At 40.0% G+C, this 27,256-nt stretch overlaps 1 protein-coding gene across 2 annotated transcripts in view; it reads right to left on the minus strand.

The window, feature by feature from the left end:
- LOC112995770 (mitogen-activated protein kinase kinase kinase 1) overlaps positions 1–26,877 on the minus strand; it is a 61,355-nt gene extending 34,478 nt beyond the window's left edge. The window contains exon 1 of one of the 2 annotated variants that reach the window (XM_026120964.2): positions 26,723–26,877. Coding sequence is in view for 1 of the 2 variants with exons in the window: in XM_064500466.1 (XP_064356536.1) it covers positions 25,582–26,069 (488 nt within the window). In the remaining variant the exon portion in view is untranslated. Of the gene's footprint in view, positions 1–25,581; positions 26,126–26,722 lie in introns of those variants that run through there. The other variant, XM_064500466.1, reaches the window with a different exon arrangement.
- Positions 26,878–27,256: the final 379 nt, after the last annotated feature.

Consider the following 27,256-nt stretch of genomic DNA (forward strand, 5'->3'; position numbering starts at 1 on the left):
GAAGCAGCTTACAGGACAGTAAGCATATGGAGTACTCCTTAACAAAATACAATGTTTTTTCTTAGAGTCCTCAGTGTATTCTTGACTGCAAGGTTTTATTAAAGCTTTGGTGTATTCACATCTCACTTACAACATAGAGTACTTTAGCTTTTAATTTATATTATGCATACTGCAGTGTCTCCATATACCTTTGAAATATAGTTGCTGATACTAATCACAAATTATATATTGTCAGAGGAAAAAAGCAATGAGTTTTCATCCCTCGCAAATGGGCCTCAGTAAAGGAAAATGGACCTCTGTACTGGCTTAAAAATAGATTAAAAACTGCAAAAACACTTTCCTATAGTGGTGTGAAAGCATAACATTATAGAAACATCACCTCACAGAAGCTCTAGGCTGTCACCAGTGATTTTTGAAGAAAGACGCACAGAGTAAAAGCCACACATTCATCCACCTCCCACTATTACATTACCCAAATGTTCTGGAGCACGCATTTATATAGTGGCTCAAACAAATCAAACTCTAATCTCAGCTGAGACTTTGAAACCCCAAATATATTGAAAATAAGTAGTAGTAGTTAAAATAAATAACAAACATTAGATCACGCCAATTGCATTTATGCTTTAGCAGAACTATGAATCATTTCTTACTGCTATCAAATTCTTTCAAGAGCAACAGGTGAAGTTTTCCAGAACTGGAGAGGGAATCTTCTGGTACGCTTTCTAATCGACAGAAAAAATTAACAGAATAATTTCAATTCATAATTCCATTATAAAATCTCCTCCCCCCCACCCTGAAATGCCAGCTTTCAGGTATCCTATTCCCAGACAAAAATGGAGTATCTGAATTTACCTATGCCATCTTTTACCGATTTAGAAGAAACAGGGAAGGAGAAAAAAATTGTGAAGCATAAAATGTATGAGCAGGAATAAGCATAGACAACCTGGAAGAAAGTTTCGTGAACACAGAGGGTTCAGAAAACTACAAGAGTGGAAAAAAGATCAAACAACTGAAAATTGACAGAGTCCTCAAACACCACTCTTGTTAACAAGACTTGTAAGGAAGAGTCTTCATTCATCACAACCCACCAGCATACAAAAGAACCATTCTGTTTTAGAAGAGGAAGTGGTTATATATTGCTCAAGCTATAAATAAAGCACGATTAGATAAAAGCATGTACTTGCATATTGAGAGAACTATGTTCAACAATATTGGTTAAAAAGGTTGGTATTTTCAATGAGACACATGCCAAGCATATTTGTATGTGGCACTAGAATATAGAGACAAATGTATACTGTAGGCAGAGGAAATGTTTTCAGAAACAAGGATTTTTTCCTCTCTCTCACAGTGGATTTCTTCAAAAGAAGGGAATTAAGTAATGAAATTACAATGATGCTTTTAAACTTCAAGTTTGGCCTCATTTGGGACTCGCTTAAATCTTTAATACTAACATCAGAGAATAAATACCTATATCTAGTACTTGCAAATGATGTCAGATCCTTCTCAAACTATCTGCCCCTTTAAATTTCTTATATTAAACTACTTTCAACCATTTTTGTAACAACCTAGCATTTTATGAGGTTCACACAGCAATATGCCACCCTAAAATGAAACCATGTTTTAAATTGTGGGCTATCCTGTTCATTAGTGCTGGCAACTGGTTACTATATATACTGTTTCTAGTATAATTTATTTTCCATTTTGCTTGCTACCCATTTACTACCTTTGACTTTTACTCAAAATCTCATGATACTTTAAAATTGTCTTTTCAACTGTTTATTATAGCCACCTTCTCTTCTCATAGCATTTACTACTATATATAATACTGCCACATAACTTCAAAAGAAGTTACTTGTTTCTATACAAATAAAGATACCAAATCAATTTTAACTGGCACATTACAGTAGTATATTTAGACTGGGACAATCCAAGCAAACAGGCTTTCCCTTCAGTCAACTCTGCCATGGTTGATAACAACTTCTGGCACTGAGACACAGAGATGGGACAGTAATGCTTTAAATTGCTGCAATCCAACTCTGCTTGCCAGAGCCCACAGTCAAAAAAAAAAAAAAAAAAAAAAAAAAAAAAAAGTATAAAAGCTCTCACAGAAACTAAAGAGGAGCAAACATCAGATTTCTGATACGGCAACAAAAAACAAAAACAAAAAAAACAAAAAACAAAAAACACACCACACACAAACCAAACATGCCAATTAGCCCAAGCTTCTTCAAATCATTGTTTACAATATTAGAGTATAAATCCTCTTTCCAAAATTCTTGCTGATTTTGAAACATAAAGCCTGGGACGTAACTAATCCACTGAACTGCTGACAATGTATGTGTACCACTACTCTGAACATCATTCAAGTAGCAGACAAGTAAGGCCTGGGGCCACTTAAGCTTTTCAACTAAGATAGTCTAGATAGATCTGTGAGAAAGACTCCAAGCCATTGACTAGACAATTCTTAAAACCAAATTTTTCCTGATATTTGCACGTAGTCAATCCATGCTAAGGAAGCCCAGAAAGGTATAGATAGGAAGCAATCATTATGCTTCTCTGCAGTATCCTCAGACATTGCTTCAGTTGAGATAGCAGCATTCACTGAGGTCCACAGATTCAAAAGACAAAAAAAAAAGTGAAAATTTATAAGTGTGCTTTCAGATTTTTAAATTGCACTCCCACAGAGCTCAAAGACAAGACTGCATTTGTCCGGTGATACCACACATCAGGCTTTTGTCGACTATTCATGTAATCTTACCAACACAACTCTCAAACAACCATCATCTTCACACAATTGTGTTGCTCCGTTTACAGTTCAAGTTTGAAATTTAACAGAGCAGTTCTCTGGAATTCTGACATCATCAATAAACTTGCATTAAGAAATCTAAAATAATAATAGCAAGACCTTTTCATGAATATGCCCAGTCTCAGGAGGAATGCTGAGATGCTCTGACATGAACTCCACACGGCCTGAACAATAGCAATGAACAGGTTTCCTTGCCTCATCTTCCCCCTCCTCCCCCCCAAAAAAGAAACTCATTAAGAAAATCTGATATAAAGCAGTTGTGTTCAGTTTGTGATGAGACATTAGAGCTGACTCGAGTTTCACACTGAAGTGAAAGCAATGTATTACTTTTAGACCAGGAAAAAAAAGATGCGCAAATACTTTAAACATTAACTTTACTAACAAACGAAAAAAAGGTCAAGATATACATAAGGGTAAGCTGTTTCCAATATGCCAAAATTAGAGAAAAATATTTTCACAAGACAAATTTAAGCTATATAAACTGTGTTAGTCCCTGTATCAGGAATGTCTCATTTACCCGGGAAATCTTCACCATAATTGTATTTTTTTTGCCACCAATACATTAAACATTTTAAAAATCCACACATTTTTAAGCAGAGTCTGACACATGAAGTCCTATGTACGGGACAGCACACCCTTAGCTCTGTCACGTTCTACAAGAAAGACAAACAAACTTTAGACGCTGCTGCTGAAGGCATATATTGCATGTACCCATATAACATGACAAATGATAGGAAAATACGATCTTGCTTACAGTCACACTTATCTGCTCTAGAGGGATACAACAACATTGCAGCCCTCGTCTGTAGGGCCTTAGAGCAAGCTAGCTTTCATGTAATCGCTTCTCACACTCAGTACAACCAAGATGACAAAATTCAGCGTAGCTTAAAAATCCACCCATGAAGCTTTGCAAGCACTTAAGCAGTTAGCACAAACTAGCAGTCTATGCAACTGTAAAATGTCTTCATTAAATTTAGTTCAGGACAAGATGCGGTTACAGTGTGACAGACACATTTAGATTCCTAAGGACTGTTCTGTTTCCCTTTTCAGGAAAGGGGCACAGTTAAAGACAGTATGTTATAGATATATAGTAAGTACTCTATGAAAGTAGAAGATTTCACATTGAAGCCTAAATTGAAAACTTTGTTTTATATGAAGTTCAGTCCAAGATAACTACTTCCTGATGGCAATGCTAAATTCAACTTCATAAAGTTCAATTTATGTAAAAATATTAATGTTAAGCTATTAAGAAAAGTCCCCATGTCATGCATGTCATCAACCGAGATGCAACGTTTTCCCTACTCAGCCCATTAAAAAAAACAAAACCAAGTAAATCAAATAGAAATGTTGGATTTTTAGCTCCAAAACCAAGTAAAGCTGACCTTTTTAGTGTTCCAAATAAAGGATGTACTCATACAATAAAAGGGAAACTGGACATGTAAAGTCCATCTCTATTTGAGTACTAGAACAAAATAATAGCCTATGAACTATGAATTTTAAACTGAGTTAGCTTAAATAAAATGTGTATCTAGCAGTTATATGCATACTAATGAATAGGCCTACCCAGTATAGCGTGTTCTCAATATAAGCTTTTTATTCCAAATTATTATTGGCAGAATGGCACAACAAAATCAGTTTCCATCAAGTCTGGGTCACCTCCACAGAGACGTGATTTGACTTAATCCTACGGTTATACAGACACATGCATACAGCTAGAAAATAAGAAAGCATGTGTGCAAGAATGACAGCAAGCATGTAGCAGCACCGTCATGGAAAGCAGCAGGTGCTTCCTCATCAACGAATTATCTATTTTTAAGCCAGAACAATTTTGCAATTCCTTTTACTATGTAGCCACATGAACTTATGTGCCAGAGGAAGAGGATGATACAGGGATAGGACTGAAAGGACCAGACTGCGATGGTACTGGTGGCAGTACCATCTTTCACCACAGTATGGCCTACTTCTGTGTACCACAGAAAGAGAGAATACCCTAAAGCAGCCTACAAGATAGAGACTAACTCCCTGTTGTTTCCTATGAGAAGGATGAATTAAACATGGACAAACTTCAGCTTTACATGAAAACGTCCAGTTTCTCTACACCAACATATACTACACTCATGTAGGCCAGAGCTGAACTAGATCCTAAAGCAGCAGTATCAGAAATGCTACCCTTTGCAACATAAATCAGCTCACAGTGGGCTGCAATGATGTTCTGAAAGTTTCTAGTCTACTAGCAATGTGACAGGGGTATTAAGTTAGTATACTAACACTATATTATTGTGTTTTAAAATATAAACTGAATTAAATCCTAGAGAAGGCTATCAAACTGAGGGTCATATAAAACATTTGTAAAATTAGAAGTCCAGTAGAGAGATTACTGAAAATTTATTCTAGGAAGCAACACAGAAATAGTAAATACCACAAGATTTTTGTTTGTTTGCACAGTAGCTTTCAAACATTCATATAAGAAGAAAACAAACAAGCAAAAAAACCCCCCAAAACACAAAAAGCCAAGAACCCCAGCATTCATCTGAATCAAACCCACATAAGCAAGGCATCAGACTCCCATCTGTTACCACTCCTGTATTTGCTACGAACATTCCACATCCGTTAATTTAAAGCCAAATTATAGCTGTCATGGAAACTAAGTTTTTCAGTTTTTTTCTGGATATAAATCTCTACCACAAACATGCAACAGTTTTGTACATTAAGATGCTTCTAGGCATGAAAAAGTACACTATTCAAAAACACACACACAAAAAAAACCCAACCAAACAAACAAACAACCAAAAAAACCCCAAAACACAACCCCAAACAGCAGAGGCAATAAAATACTTCTGTGCAAGTAGAATCTTGGATTTGCTGTTAGAATATTCTTATATCATGCACTAATATTAGAACTAGTGATAACAGGCATGAAAACACATCAGGTAATTTACATACCAAGGCTCTGAATAAAGAGCTATACATGTCACTACAGAGGAAGAAGGGACCAGGAGTTATCCTAACCTGGTCAGCTAGCTTGTTGAAACAGTATCATATCCCTTCTTCTCAGCAGCAACGTCAGTTTAAAGAGTTCCTATTCCACACCTCAATTATTCACTTCTCTTCCTCTCCTCTATCTGCAAGTTTTGTGGGAAGGAATAGAAAATGGCAAATGCTAAACTGGATTTGTCCTCCAATCTATTTCATAGCATGGTTCCACTACAGATGCCCAGGAAGAGCAAGAGGCCGGCATTTCTGATGAGCAGGCTTCAGTCACTCTCTTAGCAGGCAATGGCGAGGTGCTCCAGTCCCACACAGCACGCGTGCACTGCCGTCACACATTTGATCCAGCAAAGAAGCTGCCCCAAACGCAGCAATTAAACTTAAAGAACTGGACACCACTGTTTCACAGGAGGGAGAGAGTTTCATTATTAAAATATATGCACTACAGAAGTAGGGATTACAGTCCCCAAGTTCTGAAGATTGTTTTCCTTCAACCCAAATTTACTCAGCAAGACAGCAAGGTTATGACCTGAAGCCATGAGGTTCGATGTACTGGAAGACTTTGCACTCTGAAAGCTATCAACAGTATTTTCTTGATTTTTCTATTCAAGAGATCACTCCCCAAAATAATTTTTTTCCTAATGTATAACAGTTATATTTAAGTTTTCAGGATGGACAGGAACGACAAGATAGTATGACTTGAAGACAAGAGTAAGAATCAGAGCTGACCGGAAACTATAGCTACTGTGCGTTCACAAGGCTTCTAGCTGCACACTTCTATGGCTCTGGGGGACCAAAAGTGCCCCTAGTTCTATATCCTATGTCAAACAGCAACTATCTGCTGATACCATGGCAAGAGTACAAGAATAAGTAGAGTGATACCTTCCCCCTTGCCCTTGTATGTTATTTCTTCCTTAATTACCAGTACAGAGCCACAGAGAATTAAGGGAATACTATCAAATGCAAGCTAGTCAAAAAGCAAACAAACTGCAAACATGAGAATACTGAACACCAAAGACAATGACACTGAAATTTCCCTAGAAACAACTTGATAAAGCAAACAAAAGGGGAGAAAAAAGCCTATCACTGACCTAAATATATTAAATGCAAGAATGGAATGGTTAAGAAGTCCAGTCAAACACACAAAAAATTGTAGATGTTATAATCAGCTTGTAGACTGTCAAATTCTTCCAAGGGTGATAAAATACCAGTTTCCTCACAAATATATATAGCAGAAATGCTGTTTGTGTTTGTATCTTGGAACATGTTCCTAGGAATCTTAGCAGCTCTTCCTGCTCCAGGCATTGAAGTAACCTACAAAGCCTAAGAAGCAGTTCGCAACTTCCTGCTCTGCAACATTATCAGAACTGTTCAGTCACTTTTTCAACATTTACTAGGCAGACAGGAACAGAATACTGTATTTAGGTACTGATATTGTTTCATTATCATGCTGAAAATGGTACTTCACCTTTGGAGGGAAGCTTGCATCAGAATTAAGAGCAGAAGGCAAAACAAAAAACCCCAGCCCCAAACTCCTGAAGGCATTAACAACAAAAAGGCTCTCTTCCCAAGGCCTAAATAAAATAGGATATGCATTGAGAAAGATGTCTATTAATTGAGAAGATGATTTTCTATGCAATAAGCAAAATACTTGTGCAACTCTGCTCATGAAAGGATTTTATAAATCCAAAAAGTGGTTTTTTTTTTTTAATTTTTATAAACTGCAGTCCTAATGTCTGAGCATGTTTTATGAAGCAGTTGCTTTTTGATGGATCGTTACATTCAAAAAAATAAGCTCATTGGTATGGACAATGTAGAAATACAGCTCTTTGTTTTAACAATTATAGAAAGGGAAATGTGTGGGGGACAAACAGGATTACGTGACTTCTGCCAGTGAATTGTTATGAGTATCAGAGTACACTGTTGACTAAAAGTAAATAATAGTTAAATGAAGTTAGTAGATAGGATCAGCACAGAATTGAATTTCACTATACCATACTATCTGTACCATTCCAGCTCCTCCTTAGATGATTCATTTAAGTAAGAAACATATTTACTATGACAGAGATGTTAAGAACACAACAGGAAAAGATAAGTTGGGGAACAAATACTTAGTTTCCTTGCACTACAGGATACAGTCTCTGGGACTGTTCTTTGCAGTAAGCATCAGTCACTTTGCCTCAAGCCCATGGTGAATTTGACATCAGCTAAAGATTCAGCTACATGAAGTAAGCTAAAAGAGTACAAGGCACTTACTTCTTGTCTGCAATTTATCTCATAAGACTCTTACAGTGGTATTCTATAAAAAAAGTCATCTAGAAGCAGCAAACTCAGATTTGCCTAGTTCTTAAAGACAGTTATTTTACAGTTTACAAAACAAGTTATTTCTCCCTTACAAAATCATCCACTCCATAATAAAAACAATCTTGTGCCATTCATATATAATACAGCCAGTTAAAGTGTAACAGTAAAGAAAAATGTTAGCTGATTTAGGAGATATGAGTTACTACACAAGTAGAAGCAGACTGTTCATTCTGCTACTTATAGCAACTTCAGTTTTACCAGTATTACACAAACAGGAAGAACACATGTGGAAGAACACAAAAGAACAGCATACCATGCTCCCTCCCCATGGCAGGGCCCAGTAAGCAAAAAGAGGTGTTAACACACATAACAACACACATTAATTAGCATTAATTTTAAAGTGACATTCTAACTGAGAGGAAGGCACAGCATGAAATCTAGCTCATGCACGAAAACGTTGCCAACAGAAATTATGATCAATATGTTAAGCTAGTTAGTTATCCGGAAAGTTCTATATCAGCTTATTGAATCAAGTACCTGTAGTTTTTCTTCCATATAAAGGACGGCAGAATTCAACTGCATGAGGACAATAAGCAAAAATTCTATGTCTAATTTATCACAAAGCATAAACTCCTCCACTGTTGGGGAGGGTGCAAAAGTTTTCCTTGTTTGAATGTTCAACATCATCTAGTTTTATTTATTCATCAAGTAGGACAATAAAAAGCAAAAAAGGTGACGTTCCACTGTGTATCCCTACATTGCTTCACAAGTTGATTTCCTCATTTAAGGTAAGGCTTCTAGTGTAAGACATACTGTTCACTTGCAGTCAGATTAAAGGACATCAGATCTACGCTGATATTAACAGTAGCCCCACAAATCAAATAAGCAATTCTATCTAAGCAAGACAAACAATCAATACTAGATCTGGAGAAAAAATGCAGCAAACTAAGAAAAATAGTCTTGAAAAAATATCACAGAACATTAAAAGTAGTCAGTCTGGTACCCATTTTTCCAAAAGACTATGTACTCTTTTATCTCACTTTACTGCATGAAAGTATTCCCAAACTTTGTGACTAACATTAGATTAGATTAAAATAAATTATCTTTAAGTTATTCACATATCTCATAACTGTCACTTGTGCCACAGAGGTATGCACCAAAGATTACTGGTATTCTACTTGTTTATTAATTGGCAATGAAATGAGTTGAGATAGGAGACTGAAGCACTGTTTCCCCAGGAAGTGCTGAAAATCAGACATGACACTGATCTTTCAAGACTATTTAGGCCTGTATCAGGAATTACTTCACACAAAATGGAAAGTATGCCATACTATTTGACAGTCAAATGTAATTTAATTACTACGATCTCCTCTCATATCTACTATAATAGAACTACTTTGCTACATTTCACTTGTGAAACCAACCTATACTGCAAACCTGAAAGGCCTCCTTACTTCAACTGGGTCCAAAGCTCTGTTGAGGAGCACCAACTATGAAGCTGCCTAGAAGCAGAAAAGGGGTCTGCCTCAATTTTTTCCCTTCCATTCATTTGGAATAAAACATTTCAAAGCTTAAAAAAGGAAAAAAAAAAGGGGGGGGAGGCAAGAAAAAGAGGAAATACTAGGCTGAATCTGTGGAATATGTTTAAACTCCCATATTTGTTTCCTACATTCTTTTTAAGTTTTACTCTTTAAAAGTAGCTTCCAGATTTCTCATTTCATAGCAACTCTTGTGTGTTTTTATGCTACTGATTCTAGGACACCTTTCTAACTCAGATATGAAATACAATGTAAGCGGCAATTTGATGGAAAACTTCGTATCAACCTGCAGGTCAAGATTTCTGCATCTGCAATGAAAGCCAGCTCCATAATTCTACAGTCTCTCATTTTGCAAGTTTAAGAAAGTATCCCAGAAAATAAAACTAAGTACTCTGCAGTACCTCCTTAGTAGTAAACACCATTCAAAAATGTTTTACAAATGCAAGCTTTCCTTAACTCACAGTATTTGACCTAGACATGGGTATAACTAAGGAAGAAAAATATAAAGTATATTTTAACTTTGTGTTTCAAACCCATCTATGTAATTTTGCATCTATTAGCCTCATATTTATTCCAGGGGAAATTTTCAGTCGATTTCAGCAACATTTAGATATAAAACTATTGCAAGACCCTTTTCTCTTGCAAGAGTAGTGTTATTTAAATTAAGTGATCCTTAAAGGGCTGTGCTTTCAGAAAAGAACTAAAAACAGAAATCCCCCCCCACACACACATCTAACACAGATCCTAATTACAGAAATATTTTGTCCTTAACTTTTATCCTGCTGTTTACTGCAGTGAAGAACAACTGGGGAAAATACTTGAAATGTATGCATACAACAAAGGCAAAACCAGAAGAATAGACCATAAATGACAATGTTGAACCAGCTCCACAGTTTCATTAAAGCCAGGACCTGTCTCTTTTCCTCTCCACCTCCCACTATTAGAAGCAAATCTCTGCAAATGCAAACCACGAGTTTTGAGGCTGGCTGAGAAACCATTTTCTTTTACAAAAAAACTCCAAGAGCCTGATATTTTGCAAGTTTTACCATTTCACTTTGGGAAAAAGTCAGAACAGAGTTCCTCATCCACTTCACAACACAAAATTCACCATCATTTGAGATACTCTTTTTGTATTTTGGTTTTAATATGAATTGCTGGAACTAGTGCAAATGTTTCTGCAACAAGTTTTTATTTCAATTCATTAATAGTTTCTCACAAAAATTCTCCAGTAGTTTTGACACCATGATATGCAAAAATAAGAAAGAGACTAAGTGAATTTGTGCTTTCAAGCGTGTTTTAATCTGGTTTCTCTAACTTCTCTAGTTCATTTTTTTCACTGGTCTGTAGTGAAGTTATAACATGCTTTTGAAAATGAGATTCTGTCAATGTTGGTTTAACTTCTTAACGGAATATCAAAAACTGATCCTTAAAAAAAAATACCCCTAAAACACCCTATTGCTTTGCCAATAGTTGATGAAAAAGAGTCACCTATTCTCTCTTCAAAAACAAAGGGTTTAACAAAACATCAACTAAATTACTTATTTTGAGAAAATTAAACAAGTTTTGGCATTCTTGGAAGACTCTTAATTACTTTCAACTTCAAATTATTAATGCAAATGTTTAATTTTGTACTCTCAACCCTAAATAGAGCCAGGATAAGCTACATCACTTAGGGCAAACTGGCTGATAAGCACTGTCTTCAGTAAATATGTTCCCACTGCCATCCTGAGAAAAAAATGGATTTACATTTCTGAAGGTGAAAAATTACCAGCAATTGTTGTTCAGGATTGCTCCCCTTCCCCCCCTTCACAACTGTTTCAAAAGCTTCCCAACTCATATGAGAGTATCCATAAATGCAATTTTGTTTTCCAAAACATCGAGCCTCCAAAAGCTGTTAAGCGTTTTCCAAACTTAGGCTTCACATTTAAATAACTAATTCTAGAGCTCAGTTGTATTTAAAATCCAAGCATCACTTTCTACATGTGCAAATGTAATGTGTACACCGCAAAAAAGAGCAGAAAATGCATTATTCCTCAAGAAATGTGCAAATCAAATACAAGGAGGGGAATACAAAGCTATTAATTGAATACAAAGCTATTAATTGAAATTCAGAAGAAATCTGAGTAACTTTGATCAAGAGATTTATTTTGCTTGAACATTCAGGTAGAAGCACCTGTCTATTGATGTTTCCCAGAATGCTAAGAATATGGTGTTCTAAAACTCCAATGTTAAAAACAAACAAAAAACCCCCCAAACACTGAGCAAGGAATATGATGGTTACTTTGAAAAAAGCCTAACCACAGGAAAAGTGAGACAGCTATGAATGAAAGTCCAATTGGCTATGGAAAAAATTGAGCAAGAAACATGAACTCATAGGAGTTACACCTATTCAGGTACAGTATAAGAGTAAAACATTTTCACTGGTTGCTACTTGTTGAGAATGGGAAAACAACCAACCAACCCAACTCTTCTTCCCCATTACCTAATGACAAATTGTTATTAAAAAATTGCTTTCACTACATTCAACTCTCTCCCCTGAGGTCAGAATCTACATTTTAATGACCAGTGTAGAAGTGTTTGGCTTATTACAATATTTTTTGTATGGTTTCACTGCACTAGCTCAAGAAAGAGGAGCTATATCCCTCATAACAGGAAATATTTTCACCCAAATAAAATCAATACCAACAACTGATAACACGAAGCCTTTCCCTGAGATGCCACTAAGAAAGCCTTTACTCATCAGCTGTGCTTCAGCCTATGAAAGGATGAAGAAGCAACAAATTAAAATCAGGAGACTATCAAGTGCTCTCACCACTTCAGTAGCTGTCCTAGTCTGCAGTCCCATTTGCAACCGCCCTGCTTGTGTTACTACTTTAAACCTTAGAGTCCAAAACAACTCACATTAACATGACATAATAAGAAATCTACTCCATACCTTGTCTAACGCACCCTTATTACAAACTCCTAATCCAACTTCATTTTCCCTACTTTGCTAGAGGATGTAAGTTCTATTTAGAAAAAAGGGGGGGGGGGGCATCCACATCTCTTACAACTGTGGAAGTGCTTTAGTTTAGTGGCAATGTCACATATAAAGAGATTACAAGAGAATGTCTTGAAAATTTAGAACTTTTCTGTCATTGAAAAGTATTTGAAATATGCAGATTTTAAGGCCAATGAAAAAACATACCATTCTGAAAGACCTTTAGACAAGACTTAAATGTCTTTAATAAAAAGGATGTAAAAAGCATTTACTTTAACACGCAGATAAGTCACGTGTTAAGCTATTATAGTATTCAAAGATCATTATGCAAACATTTGTGATCACCAAAGATGGTTTAGACTCATTTTACTTACCACAAGGATTTATAACACAGTAGCAGCCCCTCAGAAATGGGACCATAAATTTTAACTGTCAGAGCAGCAAGATTTACTTCTTTAAACAGGAGCATAAGTGCTTTTCAGATCATTAGGAAACTACACTGCATATGTAACAAACAAAATGAAAAATCACTTTCCAGAAAATACTGTTTGAAATGTAGTCAGGGAAAGTCTGTGCATGAAACAAGTCATGCCCTGGTGTCTTACTAATGGACTGTTTGTGGAAGTATTTCTCTGAACAGGTTAATCTTACACTAGGCACTGAAAGTGGCCTGGCTGTTAAGCAGAAGCAGAAGACTGACATTACCCATTGAATTAATTGCTACATTAAGCTTACAGGCAATAGGATACAGAATCCATGACTAAGGTGACTGAACCCTAGGTCCATTCAGGTGTCAGAAGATAAAGCCCTTGAACTGAAACAAGGTTGGCTTCAGTCCAGTCTATGTAGGACAAATGAAGAACATCAGTCTAATAATTCTATCCTGGAAAACCAGAGACTTTATATTTCAAATACTATCTGAATATTAAGATACAGGACCAAACTGTATCTATTTGACCACTGCAGACAGAAAAGGGCAACACTTTCAAGCAAGAACTCTCATCTACTTGCTTAATATGCCTGGATTAAGCACTAGCCAGCCAGCCACTTATCTGCACAATTAGAAGCAACAAACTGCTGTAAGATTATTAAATAGCACAGTTCTCTGCACTTAAACCCTGACTGCCCATGCATAGCAGCTGAAGGACTCTTGTAGTTAAACTGAAATAGTTAAACATGTTTACTCATGAAATTATAGATTATTTCAGTAACTGCAAAAAAGTATATAGTAACCCAACAAATCCTTATCAAAACTTGCCATGGTGAGAATTAGCTATACTAACTGCTTCCCTCATGACAGCCAGCTTTTTTCCCCCTCACAGTTACAAAAACACGTGTTTTATTTGAACATGGAAAGGGAGTAACAGTGCTAGACTCATATTGTGTCATTTCCCATTTCCTTCGAGGTATCAAAATGCAGACCTTATCACAATAAGGCTCAGAAACACAGTGAAACAGACACTAGGACTCCAGGAGAGAAAGTAAGATGTTTGTTTTCTAAAGTGAGCTGGGGGGGGAGGGGGGGGGAAGAACATGTTTGTGTATTTTATTTTTTGAAACTGACTGCAGGCAAAATTGAGAGAAGACTGGATAGACTGACTGACTGCTATACTCAAAGGCAAAAAAAGCCTTGGCTAATTATTGTAACTACAATGAAAACTTCAATTGCATTTATGCTTACCCACTAATTATTTGCAGTTTCATGAAAAAAAAAGTTTAAAAGGTTTCTTTAAGGTAAGATCCATAGGCCTGCCTTGTACCTTCACCAAATCATAAATCGGTGTGTCATCACTTTGGCTAGACATGTTGAAATCCAGAGGCAGCTGTATCTTCTCCACCAAAGGCTTACTGGACATACTTAATGAAAAAGAGCTTGTTCTGCTTAAGGTATGAGCTCCCATAATGCAAGCTATATTCTCCCCACAGAGGGGAGACAAAGTACAGCTGGTCCCACTAGTACAACCAGTGGAGATCTTTTGCACGGATAATAATACTTCACTGATTTGAGGATTCAGCTATTGCCCCCTCCCCCCCCCAATCCACACCCCGCCATCTATTTTTGGCTCTGTTCCAAACCAGTTTACTTAACGGTTGTGCAATTCAGGGAAACGTGTAGGCACCTTGGCTCTAAGATCAGAGGCACATTTAATGTAAATTTTGTACAAATGATAACGTAAGAATGTTAATTTATTCATTAGTCTTTCTTTTACAAAGATGAACAGAGCTGAATTATTTCCCAATAAGCAGAAACAAGCAAACTGAGTATTTTTTCCAAGATGCTATGGCTCCCAAGGTATAGCTATTTGTAGATAATAAGGTCCTAGATGCATTAAAGGGGAAAAAAAAAAAAAACCCCTACATTCCTACTTTTGACAACTTTCACTGCTGTATTTTTTGAATTGGGGTCTTAATCATAAATAGAAACTCACCATTCTTAGCATTTCACAAATGAGCATGTACCAAAACACTATTGGCATAGCCCAGGCATAAGCAGCCTAGGCATGCTAACTATACCTAAATTTATATTACACAATAACGTGTGGAGATTCTGTTAGACCTCAGAGGTCTTGTCTTAGTAATTCAAGCTTCATCACCCAGAGATCTTGCATCCTCCTCTCCCCCAAGCTCTGTAGGGGTCACCTTCCCAAATCCTCCTGTTTCAGGCATCCTGTGAAATCTCTTCCAGACTGTTGGCCCTGTCAGGGCTCTGTGTATACTTTCATTTCCCTCTCCCGCAATTCTGTGTTCTCTATCTAAGCTTTCACTCCCTCCTCTCTAGCTCCTTTCTTCCACTTCCAGTTCTGCTCAGGATGGCTGCTTCTCCTATCACCATCTTTCTCCAACTCTCATTATCTTGTAGATCGCCAGCTTACTCCTCACCCACTCATTCCCCTTCTTTCCATTGCCACTTTCTCCTTTTCTAGTCTCAGCCCCATTTTTTTCTTCAGGCTGCTATTCTGCTACCCATTATGTTACCTCTTTTTCCAGTTTCCTTCATCCTCTTTTAGGTGCCATGCCTCTCCCCACGCACACACTTCTGTCCTCAAGTCTTTGCATTCCTACTCTTTGGAGTTCTCTTCTTGTCTGAAATACAAATACACTGCATAAAGCCCTTACTTCTGCTAAAAGTTCAGACTATACACGACAGCCATCACTGCAAGATTCCTCTGCCTGAAATACCAGAAATGGCTTGCCTCACTAATCTTATGAGTCACATGCTAGAAGTTTTTGTATAGCTGAGGGCCACAGGATGCACAGCACCTACCTAGGGTTTGTGAGCACAACCACCTTCATTTCTAGCACAGCCCTGCTGCCTGCAGCCTGACAGACTCGATGAGCAGAGAAGGTGCACTCAGAACCCTGCAAAAGTCACATGCAACTCAAGAAGGTGGAGATAGTGGTAATGTGGGTCCTAACTCTTCTCTGAATTGGGATTTAGGTTTTGAATTAAATTCAGACTAAAGAAGTGTTATCTACTTAGTGTTCAACCTTCATCTCAGCCTAAGGCACCAATACTACAAATAGGATAGATCCACCAGAGGTGGTCATTCACTCACAAAGAATACCAATTACATCTACAAGACTCCACAGTTGCATGAGGGTTTCACCAGAGGTTCAGTCACAAGATCAAAACCTGTGTTTTTGTTTTGGTCCCAATCATGTAACTATTTAGGAACACAGGAGTATTGTTAAAGACAACGGAGCTACTTATGCATAGAGCTAAGCTAATGCAGCAGTCAAGATGAACAGCTAGTTCACTGTCACAAACACCAACTATAAATCAATCCTAGACTGGCTGTGGACCATAGCTACCTGGAAAGTAGTAACTCCCCTCACCCCAGGTTATTTGTCTATTCAAAAAAGTCAGAGACCCATTTTGATGAAGTTCCTATGGAACTTCTCATACACGACAAAAGCTGGCAAGTTTCCTGCTAGTTCCCCTTTGTAGCTCCTCAACAATCCACTTTGTAGGCTAAAAGGAAGCCAAAAGCCTAGAAGTCCTAGCAGTGCTCTTCCCTGCAGTTTTGGTTCTCAGGGTCTACAAGTGGTCTGCCCAGACACCAGACTTCTATTCCCATTTGCAGTGAATTTTAAAATATAGGAATTCGATTGCTATATAGTAGATTTCAAAATATTGAAGCCATTATCTTTCTCCCCATAGCATCACTGTGCATCTTTACTAACAGTACATCTATAAAATACTGCCACACATGCAGCTCTGAGCAAGTCAGAACAAGCAAACAGTAAAGCATACTAATTTTCTGCTGAGGTACTAAGGGGAAGTATATGCTTCAGCATGTTTATTTGGACAACACGGTGTACCATTGCTCTTGAACATGCTGAAACTTAACTACATGCTTAAAGAAAAGACTGAAGATACAGTAGTACTGTTTCTCTTACAACATGTATGCATAAGTGTTCCAAAGACTAAATCTATACTTCAGAATTTTCAGTGCAACAGGTATGATTTCAAGACCAAGTATACTTACCCTGCAAATGAGTATTTCAAAAAATAGAATGTTAAACAATTAGTTTAATATCATTAATTACAGAAAATAGGTAAGAGATTTGGGTAAAGATATCTGGATCTACACTGTCTTTCTGAGAAATGCCACAGTTTTCACAAAGGCTTTTGATGTTACTAGTAAACTTACATTATATATAGCATTCTAAGAGCAAAGGTCAAGAAAGATTACTGACACTGGTGTACAGAAAGTAAACATTTGAAAGAGAAGATGTCATCAAGATCTTTTCTATGGGCTTCTGGTAGGGCAACTCTCAGCCTAAAGCCTTCCAGCTTCCCTACTTCCCCCCGCCCCCAGAAAGTCCAGATTTCCACTGTAGAAGAGAAACAAAACTTGTAGGAGAATTTAGGATGGCAGTGTGCAATCTCTGATCTTTCTCAGACAGAAAAAAACCTGTCCTGAGAGATTTTTTTGGGTTGAAATTACGTGCAACCAAGGTAAGCACTGTTCAAGAAAACAGGAATAATAAGGGTATCAGAAAACAGTTCACATTCGTTTATTCTACTGATAGGCTGCTTTCTAACCTTTTACCCCATGTTTTCCAATTCCATGGAGAATCACTTAGCTGCCCAAATGGAACGATCTGCCTTTGAAGTACCTAGGTAAGGAAAAATTCGTTCATTCTTCTTCTGTTAAAATCAAGTCCTTGACTACCAACAGTAAAGCTGAAATTAGTGACAACAGTTTTGAATGGAGCCAAAGAAGTCTTTTGGCTTCTGAAAAGGTTAGATGATGGTGCCTCAAAGTTATAAGCAGTAGTGGAGGAAGGGGAGAGAGCTTCCTTACTGTTTGATGATCCTCTCCTATCTGACCTACTGTTCCCTTCGTCACTCCATAGATCTCTGCTAGGGTCAGAGACAACAGACCTGCAGCAAAAGCTAGAAGCAATACTCTGATATCAGGGCTCTGTAACCCATTCCAGTGATTGTAATTGCTCTGTATCACTTGAATTCAAGACTTTTCCAGCCCTTATTTCTCCTCACTCAGCCTGTTAAGGAGATCAATGTATGTCAGTTTACGATACTTAAGCACATCCGTACATGTAAGCATCTTCCAACTTTGCACAGATGTTTTGTTTAATTTGAAATATTATTACTTAATTCTCTGATGGGATTGATTGCCTTCTTCCCACAAAAAAGGTGGTCTGAGTGTCAGTTTGCATGTCAATTTGCACAGCGAGAGAAACCAAAACACTTCAATCGTCCAATCTTTTCTATATGCTTCTATATTATGAAGAGTATCTGCACTGCGGTCTGTCAGAGATCCGTGTGGCTTAAAGGGTTTCATTTCATGCCTTCTTGTACACAAGGCAAAAGGAGTAGGGAAGAGAGGGAGCTCCCGCTCCTCCTCCCCCTTCCTGTAACACTCATTTAAAACAGACAGGTAACACTCTGCATGTCGTCAAGACGACTCTACACGGCAGCCCCGCTCTTCCTCCTAAGAGACTCTGGAAGCAATGACAAACACGCAGTTGCAACTCTGAGCAAATTCTTGTAAGCAGATCAAACTGGAACTCCCACTAAATTTTAGGCAAATGTTTGGAGAAGGTGTGAACAAGCCTGCATGCAGCAGAAGATACCAGTGCAGGACCTCCTGGCTCTGACCTTGAAGACTGGCAAGCAGTACTACTTTTCCCTTTAAAAGTGACCTTGCTGGAAGCCAGAAGGCACAATAGCAGGGCAGGCAGTGAAGAGGGGCAATATTTGGTTCACAATACGTAAGAACTAATTTCCATGATGGGAAACCTAATAGAAATCTCACTGCCCCTGCTTCTCCCACTGGCTGGGGCCTCTGCTCTACCTGCAGAGCTCTGGAAATGTACCATATTGGAACTGCTCGGTAGGAGTACGTGGAGAATTTAGAAACAAAACCACAATAAATTATGTATATTCTGTATTTACAAAAGAGTTCATTTTCCAGAACTATATAGAGACATTGTGGAAATAACTTTTTAAAAATAAACTTATGCATATTAATACAGTTTCAGGAGAAACTGTGCCCAGACCCACTCAGTTTAAAATGTAAATGGCAGCAGCTGGATTCTAAGTCTGAACTTCCTGAGATCTGTCTCACTTCTGCTCTCAAGAAGTCTTGAATTTTACACAAATATAGGAACCATCACAAAAATTATTTATATGAATAATCCAACAAAATTAATAAGCAATATGGGTCCTTAATATGGGATGTTCTTTCCAAATTTATTATTTTCTTTTTGGAAAGCATTAGCACTACTTCAGTCAGTTTCTATACTAATTAAACTGCAAAGCTTTCTTACATTAAGCAAAGTCTTTAGTCATAGACTAGGAATCTGTAGAGATAATTACTAAAAAAACCCTCCAAACATTTCAAATATTTTATGGAAACATTTAAGATACCGATTACATATCTGCTGATAAAGTTAAAACTTACAACACAAGAAAAATAAATTGAAAGGAGTCTTAGCACCACAGACAACTCAGTCTAAAAACATGAAAAAAGAAAAAAAAATTAAGATATTGGCAAACAAAACTGTCACTGACTGCACATGAATTTTATAAGTACCTATTCAGCAAATTACTTTGTCATAATTCAAAGCAATTAAAATATTGTCTTAATCAAGGCAATAAACAAACACCCTTCAACACTATAAATATTTGTAGTGAGCCCTATCAGTATCTGAGAGGAATAATTTTGGAGATACAAGCATGATGGTCATAGGACATACAAAGAAGATCCTCAGGGTAGTAATAGTGTATTTGACAGACATAAGAGAAAAGAAATGCATATCAGTGAGTTAAAACAAGAAGTTCTGGTTGCATACCCTTAAGGGTTAACTAACAATTCACAAAGGGACCTGATCATCATTGCTGACAGCTGAGCAAAGACTCCGTTCAGTTTGCTCAAAAGCAAGATGACAGGATGCTTAAGAAAAGCATGGAAGAGGGCTCAGAAAACAAAGTGTCATTAGATGTCAGTGTGATCTAGGGGCACAATCCTTTTCTCCAGTACTCTATTCCCAGTTTGGCCAATGACTTCCAGTGACCCTGGCTGAGTTAGTTAAAGGGAGCTGAAGTATGCACCAGCAATAAATAGTGTGAAAACTATTGATGAGAAATGCTAGAGACGAACTGAGGTCATCTGGTGAACTATGTATATTAGTAGCCATTCCATTACAAAATAATACATTTAATACTACAATAATATTTCAGAAGGCTATTGTTCATGCTTATGATTCCAGACAACCATGAGTCAAGACAACCTCTATCATGAGAAGATCTAGGAGAAATAGGGTGAAAGTGTCATAGATTTGGATTAGAACTATGTTCATTTCATCTGGGACACATATTGTCCTGTGTTTTTTGAAACATTCTGTCAAACACCTTTGCTGATGCTTCTGAAGCAGCCTATCAGGAGAAGTTTTCACTCAACTTAGTCTGTTAAGTATTTAATTTAATGCATCTCCATCTTTTATTAACACAATCAGAAAAGCATTTCATCAGTCTCCAGAAGGTAAACGTTTTCCAATTTCAAATGATTCTTAAGTATCAAGTAAACAGAGCTGCTGTTTTTCAGTAATTTTTCTGTCAAGACCAAGAAAACTGCTGATCCAAAAAAACAAAAACAAAAAAAAGGCAAACTCCCCCAAAACTATCTTCAAGAAAAAGAAATTAAAAAAAAAAAAAAAAAAAAAAAGATTCACTATGGAGCAGGATTCTCGAGTTCTCAATCCTGATCGGACAGGAAACAGGAAGCGTTCTGGAGGCAATGTGCTCAGCCTCGGAGTAAAGATAAAATGGGAGGGAAGCAACAGAAAGCAACTTACCACTTAACAACATTCTCCTAGTCACCTAGAGATGAGTAATGAAAACCTCTTAGAAAGGCTTCTGTCCGCTTTGCCTCAATCAAAAGAACAAACTGTAATTCTAGAATTTTAAGTGAGAGCAGAGCAGATAAAAAGTGAAATAGGATGACTCTTGGGTTTTGACAGAGAAATCTCTGTGAACACCAAGATTAGCATTAGAAACTCCAGAACTCCAAACAGATCAGTTCTCTATCACCACCGCTGCTAAAAACTAGCTTTAAAAGTTTGTTTAAAGAACAATTACGTGGCAGCACATAATTTTTATTTTAAACAAACTTAAGCCAAGTTTCACGAATACTTTAAGCCAGCAAAAGCCAACAGCAGCATTCCCACAGTCACCCCACCCCCAATCATTTGTTTCCTTTCTGCCTCATCCTCTCATGCACCAGCACAAGCTTTTGCACAGCTGCGCGGTTACCTTTACTCCAACTTCAAACAATAACAAATGCATCAGCACACTAAAAGATCCAGTGAAGTTCAAGTCCATCATATAGAAGGAAAAACTGATCTTAAAAACCTTCTTGGACTACATGCTTGAGTTTTGGGCAAGGCACACATCTACAGCAGTATCTTAATGAATAGCACCTGGACTCCTCTCGGTGACAGCGAAGACTGAACCTTTAGTATCACTAAATCCCACGAGACAGAAAGCTCCAGATTAGTTAGTTACAATCTATTTACTTTGCATAGGAACAAAGAAACTGCCATACCAGATCAAACCATTTAAGCAGAACCCTTCCACTTGCAATAACTGAAAGTGATAAAAATCAGACACTGTAGAGGGTGACCCTCTTCCAAAACTACTTTCAGGCCACAGAGTATAGAAGAATCCACAGAAAAGGTAGAAGGTGAAACTTCTCTCACACTAGTATTCAGCTTAAACTAGAAGGAGAAAATTTAGGGGCTTATTTAAGCAGCTAGTAAAACAAAACAAAAAAATAAAAAAGCCCCACACCATTATGGACTTGGTTAAAACATACAATTTTATATTTTACCTTAGCTATATTTAGCTAAGGTAAATAGCTAGTAAATTAGCTATATTTTGACTACATGAATTGAGACAGCTATGCCAAGAACATTATCATTTCACAGAAGAAAGTGTCAAACCTTCATCCAGCTGTGTTTTAACTGTTCCTCCTCTCCCTCTGTTCCCACCCTGCTGCCCAACCCAGTGCTCTGTTAATGTATTTGTCCTCCTTTGGAAGTCACAAAACAAGGAAGGTCCTACAAACTGATAAGCAGATCCAAAACTGACAAGCTTTTACTAGCGTTCCTGTAAATAGAGCTGAAACGTCAATCTCCTGGTGTGTTTGTGGTGTCTCTACCAGTCTTCAACACAAACAGCAACTGCGGAAAACACAAAACTGTCTACAAAGGTTTTCTTGCAATCTGAACTATACAGCAAGTCTGCTATACCTAGTATACACATTTTCAAATTCAAATCACTTACACTGACCATGTACCGTGTGATTTGCATGAAAGTTTATGTAGAAAAGATGAACCGCAGCATTTCCTGCTTTTTGTTTTTATAAAAATGAGGCTGTTGGCAGTATTACAAATCCTGTATTCAGGAATGTAAGTTAATAAGTCATCTACATTAATTTCAGACATAAATAAAAATCAGTTAGATGGTTTGAACATTTTAGAAGAAACACACAAAAGGAGATGCATTTTGCCCTCATAGATTTCTCCTAAATCAGCAGTTATAACTTACGTTACAAGAAATCATACTGTAGTTATCACCAAACTGTTACGAGCTTTTACATAACCCAAATCAATGTGCTGTCAGTACGAGACATGGAATAAAGGATCTGAAGTGCTTTATGTTGAAGCTGCATTTTCCTATTAACTCTTCTTCTCTTACAGTGATATGAAAAGATCACTTACAACAGTCACAGCTTTTACTGAAAATATTGATCTACCATCATGACAAGCAAAATGCTTGACAGCTTATGGAAAAAGATTATATTTACATTATTTATTACTTAACAGCAGAGTCGATTTAACTTTTCAGCTTCATTCTAAGGCTCACGCGTGTCTTCCAGCATAAACAGAAAATCTATTTAAAAAAAAAGTGACTGTAATACCAAAGAGACTGACAGGGGGACTTTGGAGCAAGCACAGTATCTTTCTAAGCAATAGTAGATCCTTATAGGAAAGTATAACTAGCATATTTAAAAACAGAATAGAAAATATTCATATAATATATTATTTTGATTATGTCCTTCAGTCTGCCTCTTTAAATAAAGACTGTCTGGACAACAACTGCAAGCACAAGTTTATTTAGTGCATAATATACTGTGACTGTTACTCACATACACATTAACCTCCCTCCTTTGGCTAGATCAAGTTAATTAATATTATAAAAAGGGCGCAGAGATGTTTTACATTCTTGATATGGCCTGACAAAGGAGTACTCTGTCTAAAATCTGTTTACTGGTAGCATGACATACAGAATTATTGAGATACTCTACAAGAAGATTTATAGAATATTTCTGAATAATCGCTATTAACATTGCCGTATATTTTCAGCCATACTCGTGATAAAAGCTAAATTCAAAATAGCTTATCTCACTGAGATATTAAAGAGTAAAGCACTTGGCATTTAACATTTTTAAGAATTACTACATTCCTACTGAAATGTGAGAGAGCATTCTTACGGTGGGGAGAGAAGGAAGGGGTTTAACTTGTACACATACTCAAAACACTAACTTGTCCAAATGTAGGTGCTGGAAATAAGCAAAACTATCCATGTGAAAGAAAAAAATTCCACAGCTACTCTGTCATTGCTGCTGCAAAATGGACTAGCAAGGATGCAGTCAGTATTTCAGCATCGACATGACATATACTGACCTTCCTCTAATATCCAGCCTAATTCCCACTGAATATTGGCATGAAAACGCTTAAGTTGTTTTAAGTGTGTGTTTTGACATTGTTTATTTTCCTGGAAAGTCATACAACTGGTTACAACTGGTTACAACTGTATTATGAGATACAGTACCATACAGTTCCTTAACTTGATAGAGAAAAAGATGATGCTAAAAGCCATAAAATACAAGTCATTCACTAAAACTCACACCAGATTTCCCTCCTCTCCCCGAAACAACTAAGATTTCCTACTAATCCTTCTGTAACTAAAGCGGGATTTCTTATCTGTTAGGACCACACCACATCAAGTAGCTCTTACCCTGCCCTAGAAATAGACCAAAAATGCACCAAAAATGCTTAGAATTCATACAAATAGTACAAGAATAGGTCCAGGAACCATCTTTAATTTCTTATTACAGTATTCCCAAGATAAGTTAACCTTTTAAAAAATATCCTTGAGGTTTTAAGTGCCATAGGACATATCTAAAGAGTAGACAAGTCATCACTTCAAACCAGAAATAGATTGCTTATGAGGTTTAAGTAATCGGCCAGACACACTCTCAGTTAGCAGCATTAAAACAGGTCTTTTGCTGTCAATACTAGGTCCTTAAACTACACAGTTCACGCCATATGAAAGCTTACCAAAAACCCATATGAAATTACCAACTGCACATCAAAATTACAACATCACTACTGCAGTGCTTTGCCACACACGTAGCGGTTAGAGCTAGCAAGTGCATATCACAGCTAAAATGTGCTCTGAAGAACTGAAAGAAACTGCTTCACCAAGCACATGCTCACTTTCATTTTAAGTACTTCTACATATGTCAAATACTCATAATATAAACGGTTCTATGCAACCTCAAGAAATTGGACTTATCAAATACGAAATGGAAGGCAAACAAGCACTACAAACACACGGGCAGTGAAAAACCACTCAAAGGTATTATCTAGACTAAACAATTATAAAATTATTTTTCTCTCTCCGAGAGGAAGAGTGGATATGCACGTTTGAAAACATTTTTCTCTTATTATTAACCAAAGAAATCAGTTCTGCAACATCATGTTGCTCCAAACTGAAATAAGACTTCGGAGAATTCAGTCTTTTTTTTTCTTAAAAAAAAAAAAAAAAAAGTTTTGTTTAACGAGCTGCTAGGAAAGCGACGAAAGCCGTGAGGTACGTGGTGAGCACCGAGGCACAGGCACAGCTGGGGCAGCGGGCACGGCAGAGCCCGGCCCCTGTGAAGCAGAGGTATTTCCAAGGCGCCCCGCTCCGGCGGCAGCGCCGCTGCAGGAGTTCGGGGCTCGCGGGCTGAAGCCGCGCCGACCCTGCATGGCTGACACATCCGGCCCCGGTACAAACGCGCACTTCAAAGGCGCCCGGAGCCCCGGCACACGGCGAGCGCGCAGGCGGCCCCGCGACGGCGCCGGGCACCGCGGCACCGCGCGCCGACCCCGCCGCGCCCGCGCTGACAGCTCCCGCCCGCGCCGCCGCCGCCACCCCCGGCAGCCGCGCTGCGGGCCCCCCGCGAGGCCGGGCCCGGCGCTCCCCGGCAGGGCAACGGGGCGCCGCTCGGGGCCCCGCCGCCGCCGCCCCGCATCCGCTCCCGTCGCCCGGCCCGGGGGCGCCCGCAGCCCTCCCGCGTGGGCGCAGCGCCGCGGCGGCTGTCAGCGGCGGGCGGGGGCAGGGGCGCCCCGGCGGCGGCGCCCCCCGGCCCGGCGCCCCTCACCTCGCGGGCGGGGACGGCTCCATCCTCCTCTCGGCGGCGGGGTCGGTCCCCGCGGGGCTCCCCGCCGGCAGCGGCTCCAGGGGCTCGGCGCAGCGGCTGGGGGAGGCAGCCGGGCTGGCGGGGCTGGAGCGCGGCCCGGGCAAGTAGTGGAGCAGCAGGGCGTCGGGGGGCTCCGGCGAGGAGGACGGGGGAGAGGCGGCGGCGGCGGCGGCCGGGGGGGCGGCGGCGAGGAAGAGGGGCGCCTCGGGCAGCCGGTCCAGCTCCACGCTCCGCACTTTGCGCAGCTGCTTCCGTCTCCAGTCGGAGCGCTGCTCCCGGCAGCCGCCGCCGCCGCCCGCCTCTCGCAGCAGCCCCCCGCAGCTCCCGGGCGCGCTCCCCGCGCCCGGGCCGCCCTGCAGACTCCCGGAGGCGGCGGCGGCGGCCGCTTCCGCGCCGCTGCCCGAGGATAATCCCGACGACGAGGTGCGATTCCCCGCCGCCGCCGCCATTTTCTCTGGCGGGTCACATCAGGCTCCCGAGCATCGGGCGGGGGGAGGAGGGAGGGCAGAGGGGGGAGCTACCGCTCCGACCAGCTGCGCCAACGGCGCTGCCTGCGCAAACGGCGTAGGGGGGGGTGGGAGCCGGGCGCGGATTGGTGGCGGCGGCGGGCGCGGGGCGGGGCGGCCGCCGGTAGGTGCAGCGGGGCGGGGCCGCGCGCCGCCCCGCCCGCCCCGTGCAGGTGTTGGCGGTTGGAGGGCGCCGCGCCCGCGCTGCAGCGGCAGCGGCAGCCCCGGCCCGGCCCGGCCCGGCGCCGGCGGCGGCGGCCGAGGCCGAGGGGCGAGGGTGCCCCCGCCCCCAGGCGGCTCTTTCCACGTGCAGGAGAGGGCCGGGGGCTCCGGCGGCGCACCCAGGGCGTGGGCGAGGCCCCGCCGGCAGGGCTCTGCGGGGAGCCGAAGTTCCGCCGCGGCGGGGGGCGGGGGGCCCCGGCTAGCGGCGGCCGTCTGTCGTCCCCGCGCCCCAAAGTCCCTCCCTTCGGCCCCGGTTCGGGAGCGGGGCCAGCCCGGAGAGGAGCAAGGGGAAAGCTCGCACGCAAAAGGCCCGCGCAGCGCGCCGTGCGGGTGGGGCGAGCCCCGCCGGCAGCCGCCGCCGTTGCCAGCCGTACCTGTTCACTCGTCTGGGCGGCCAGCGCCAAGCGCTGCGTGCATTTTTGCTTGCAGACCGCAAAGGTTCCTCTCCGAGTTGCCCTCACTTGGCGGCCGCTGCTTCACCCATCTTCCGATATTTTTCCAAGTCTGTAACTACTTAGAAGCGTTAATGTCTCGGAGTACGCCCATTTCCATATGTGCGGACATACACGCATCTAGTTCAGATTATAGTCTGCCAAATATACCTACCGCTGCAGCTGTTTCCCAAGAGACCGGGAGAAGGAGGAAAGGCAGGAGACAGCACGTGACCAGAACCTTGGGGAGGTCCAAGTAAAATTTACTCTTGGTCTAGATTTCCACTCAACCACAATTGGATAATTTTGCCTTCACCTTCTCAGCTGTTAGAGAAGGGCCTTTAAGATTTTCCAAGAACAGAAAGGGTTATATTGCTGTCAGAAAGGTGCTTTCCTGCTACCACTAAACAAGTCTGTATCTATTTGATTGCCAATTCAGTCTGTGGCTAGAAGAGGAAAACTAAATGTCACTGTGTG

This window comes from Dromaius novaehollandiae, chromosome W (genome assembly GCF_036370855.1).
Source record: "Dromaius novaehollandiae isolate bDroNov1 chromosome W, bDroNov1.hap1, whole genome shotgun sequence".
In the NCBI taxonomy this organism is placed as follows: domain Eukaryota; kingdom Metazoa; phylum Chordata; class Aves; order Casuariiformes; family Dromaiidae; genus Dromaius; species Dromaius novaehollandiae.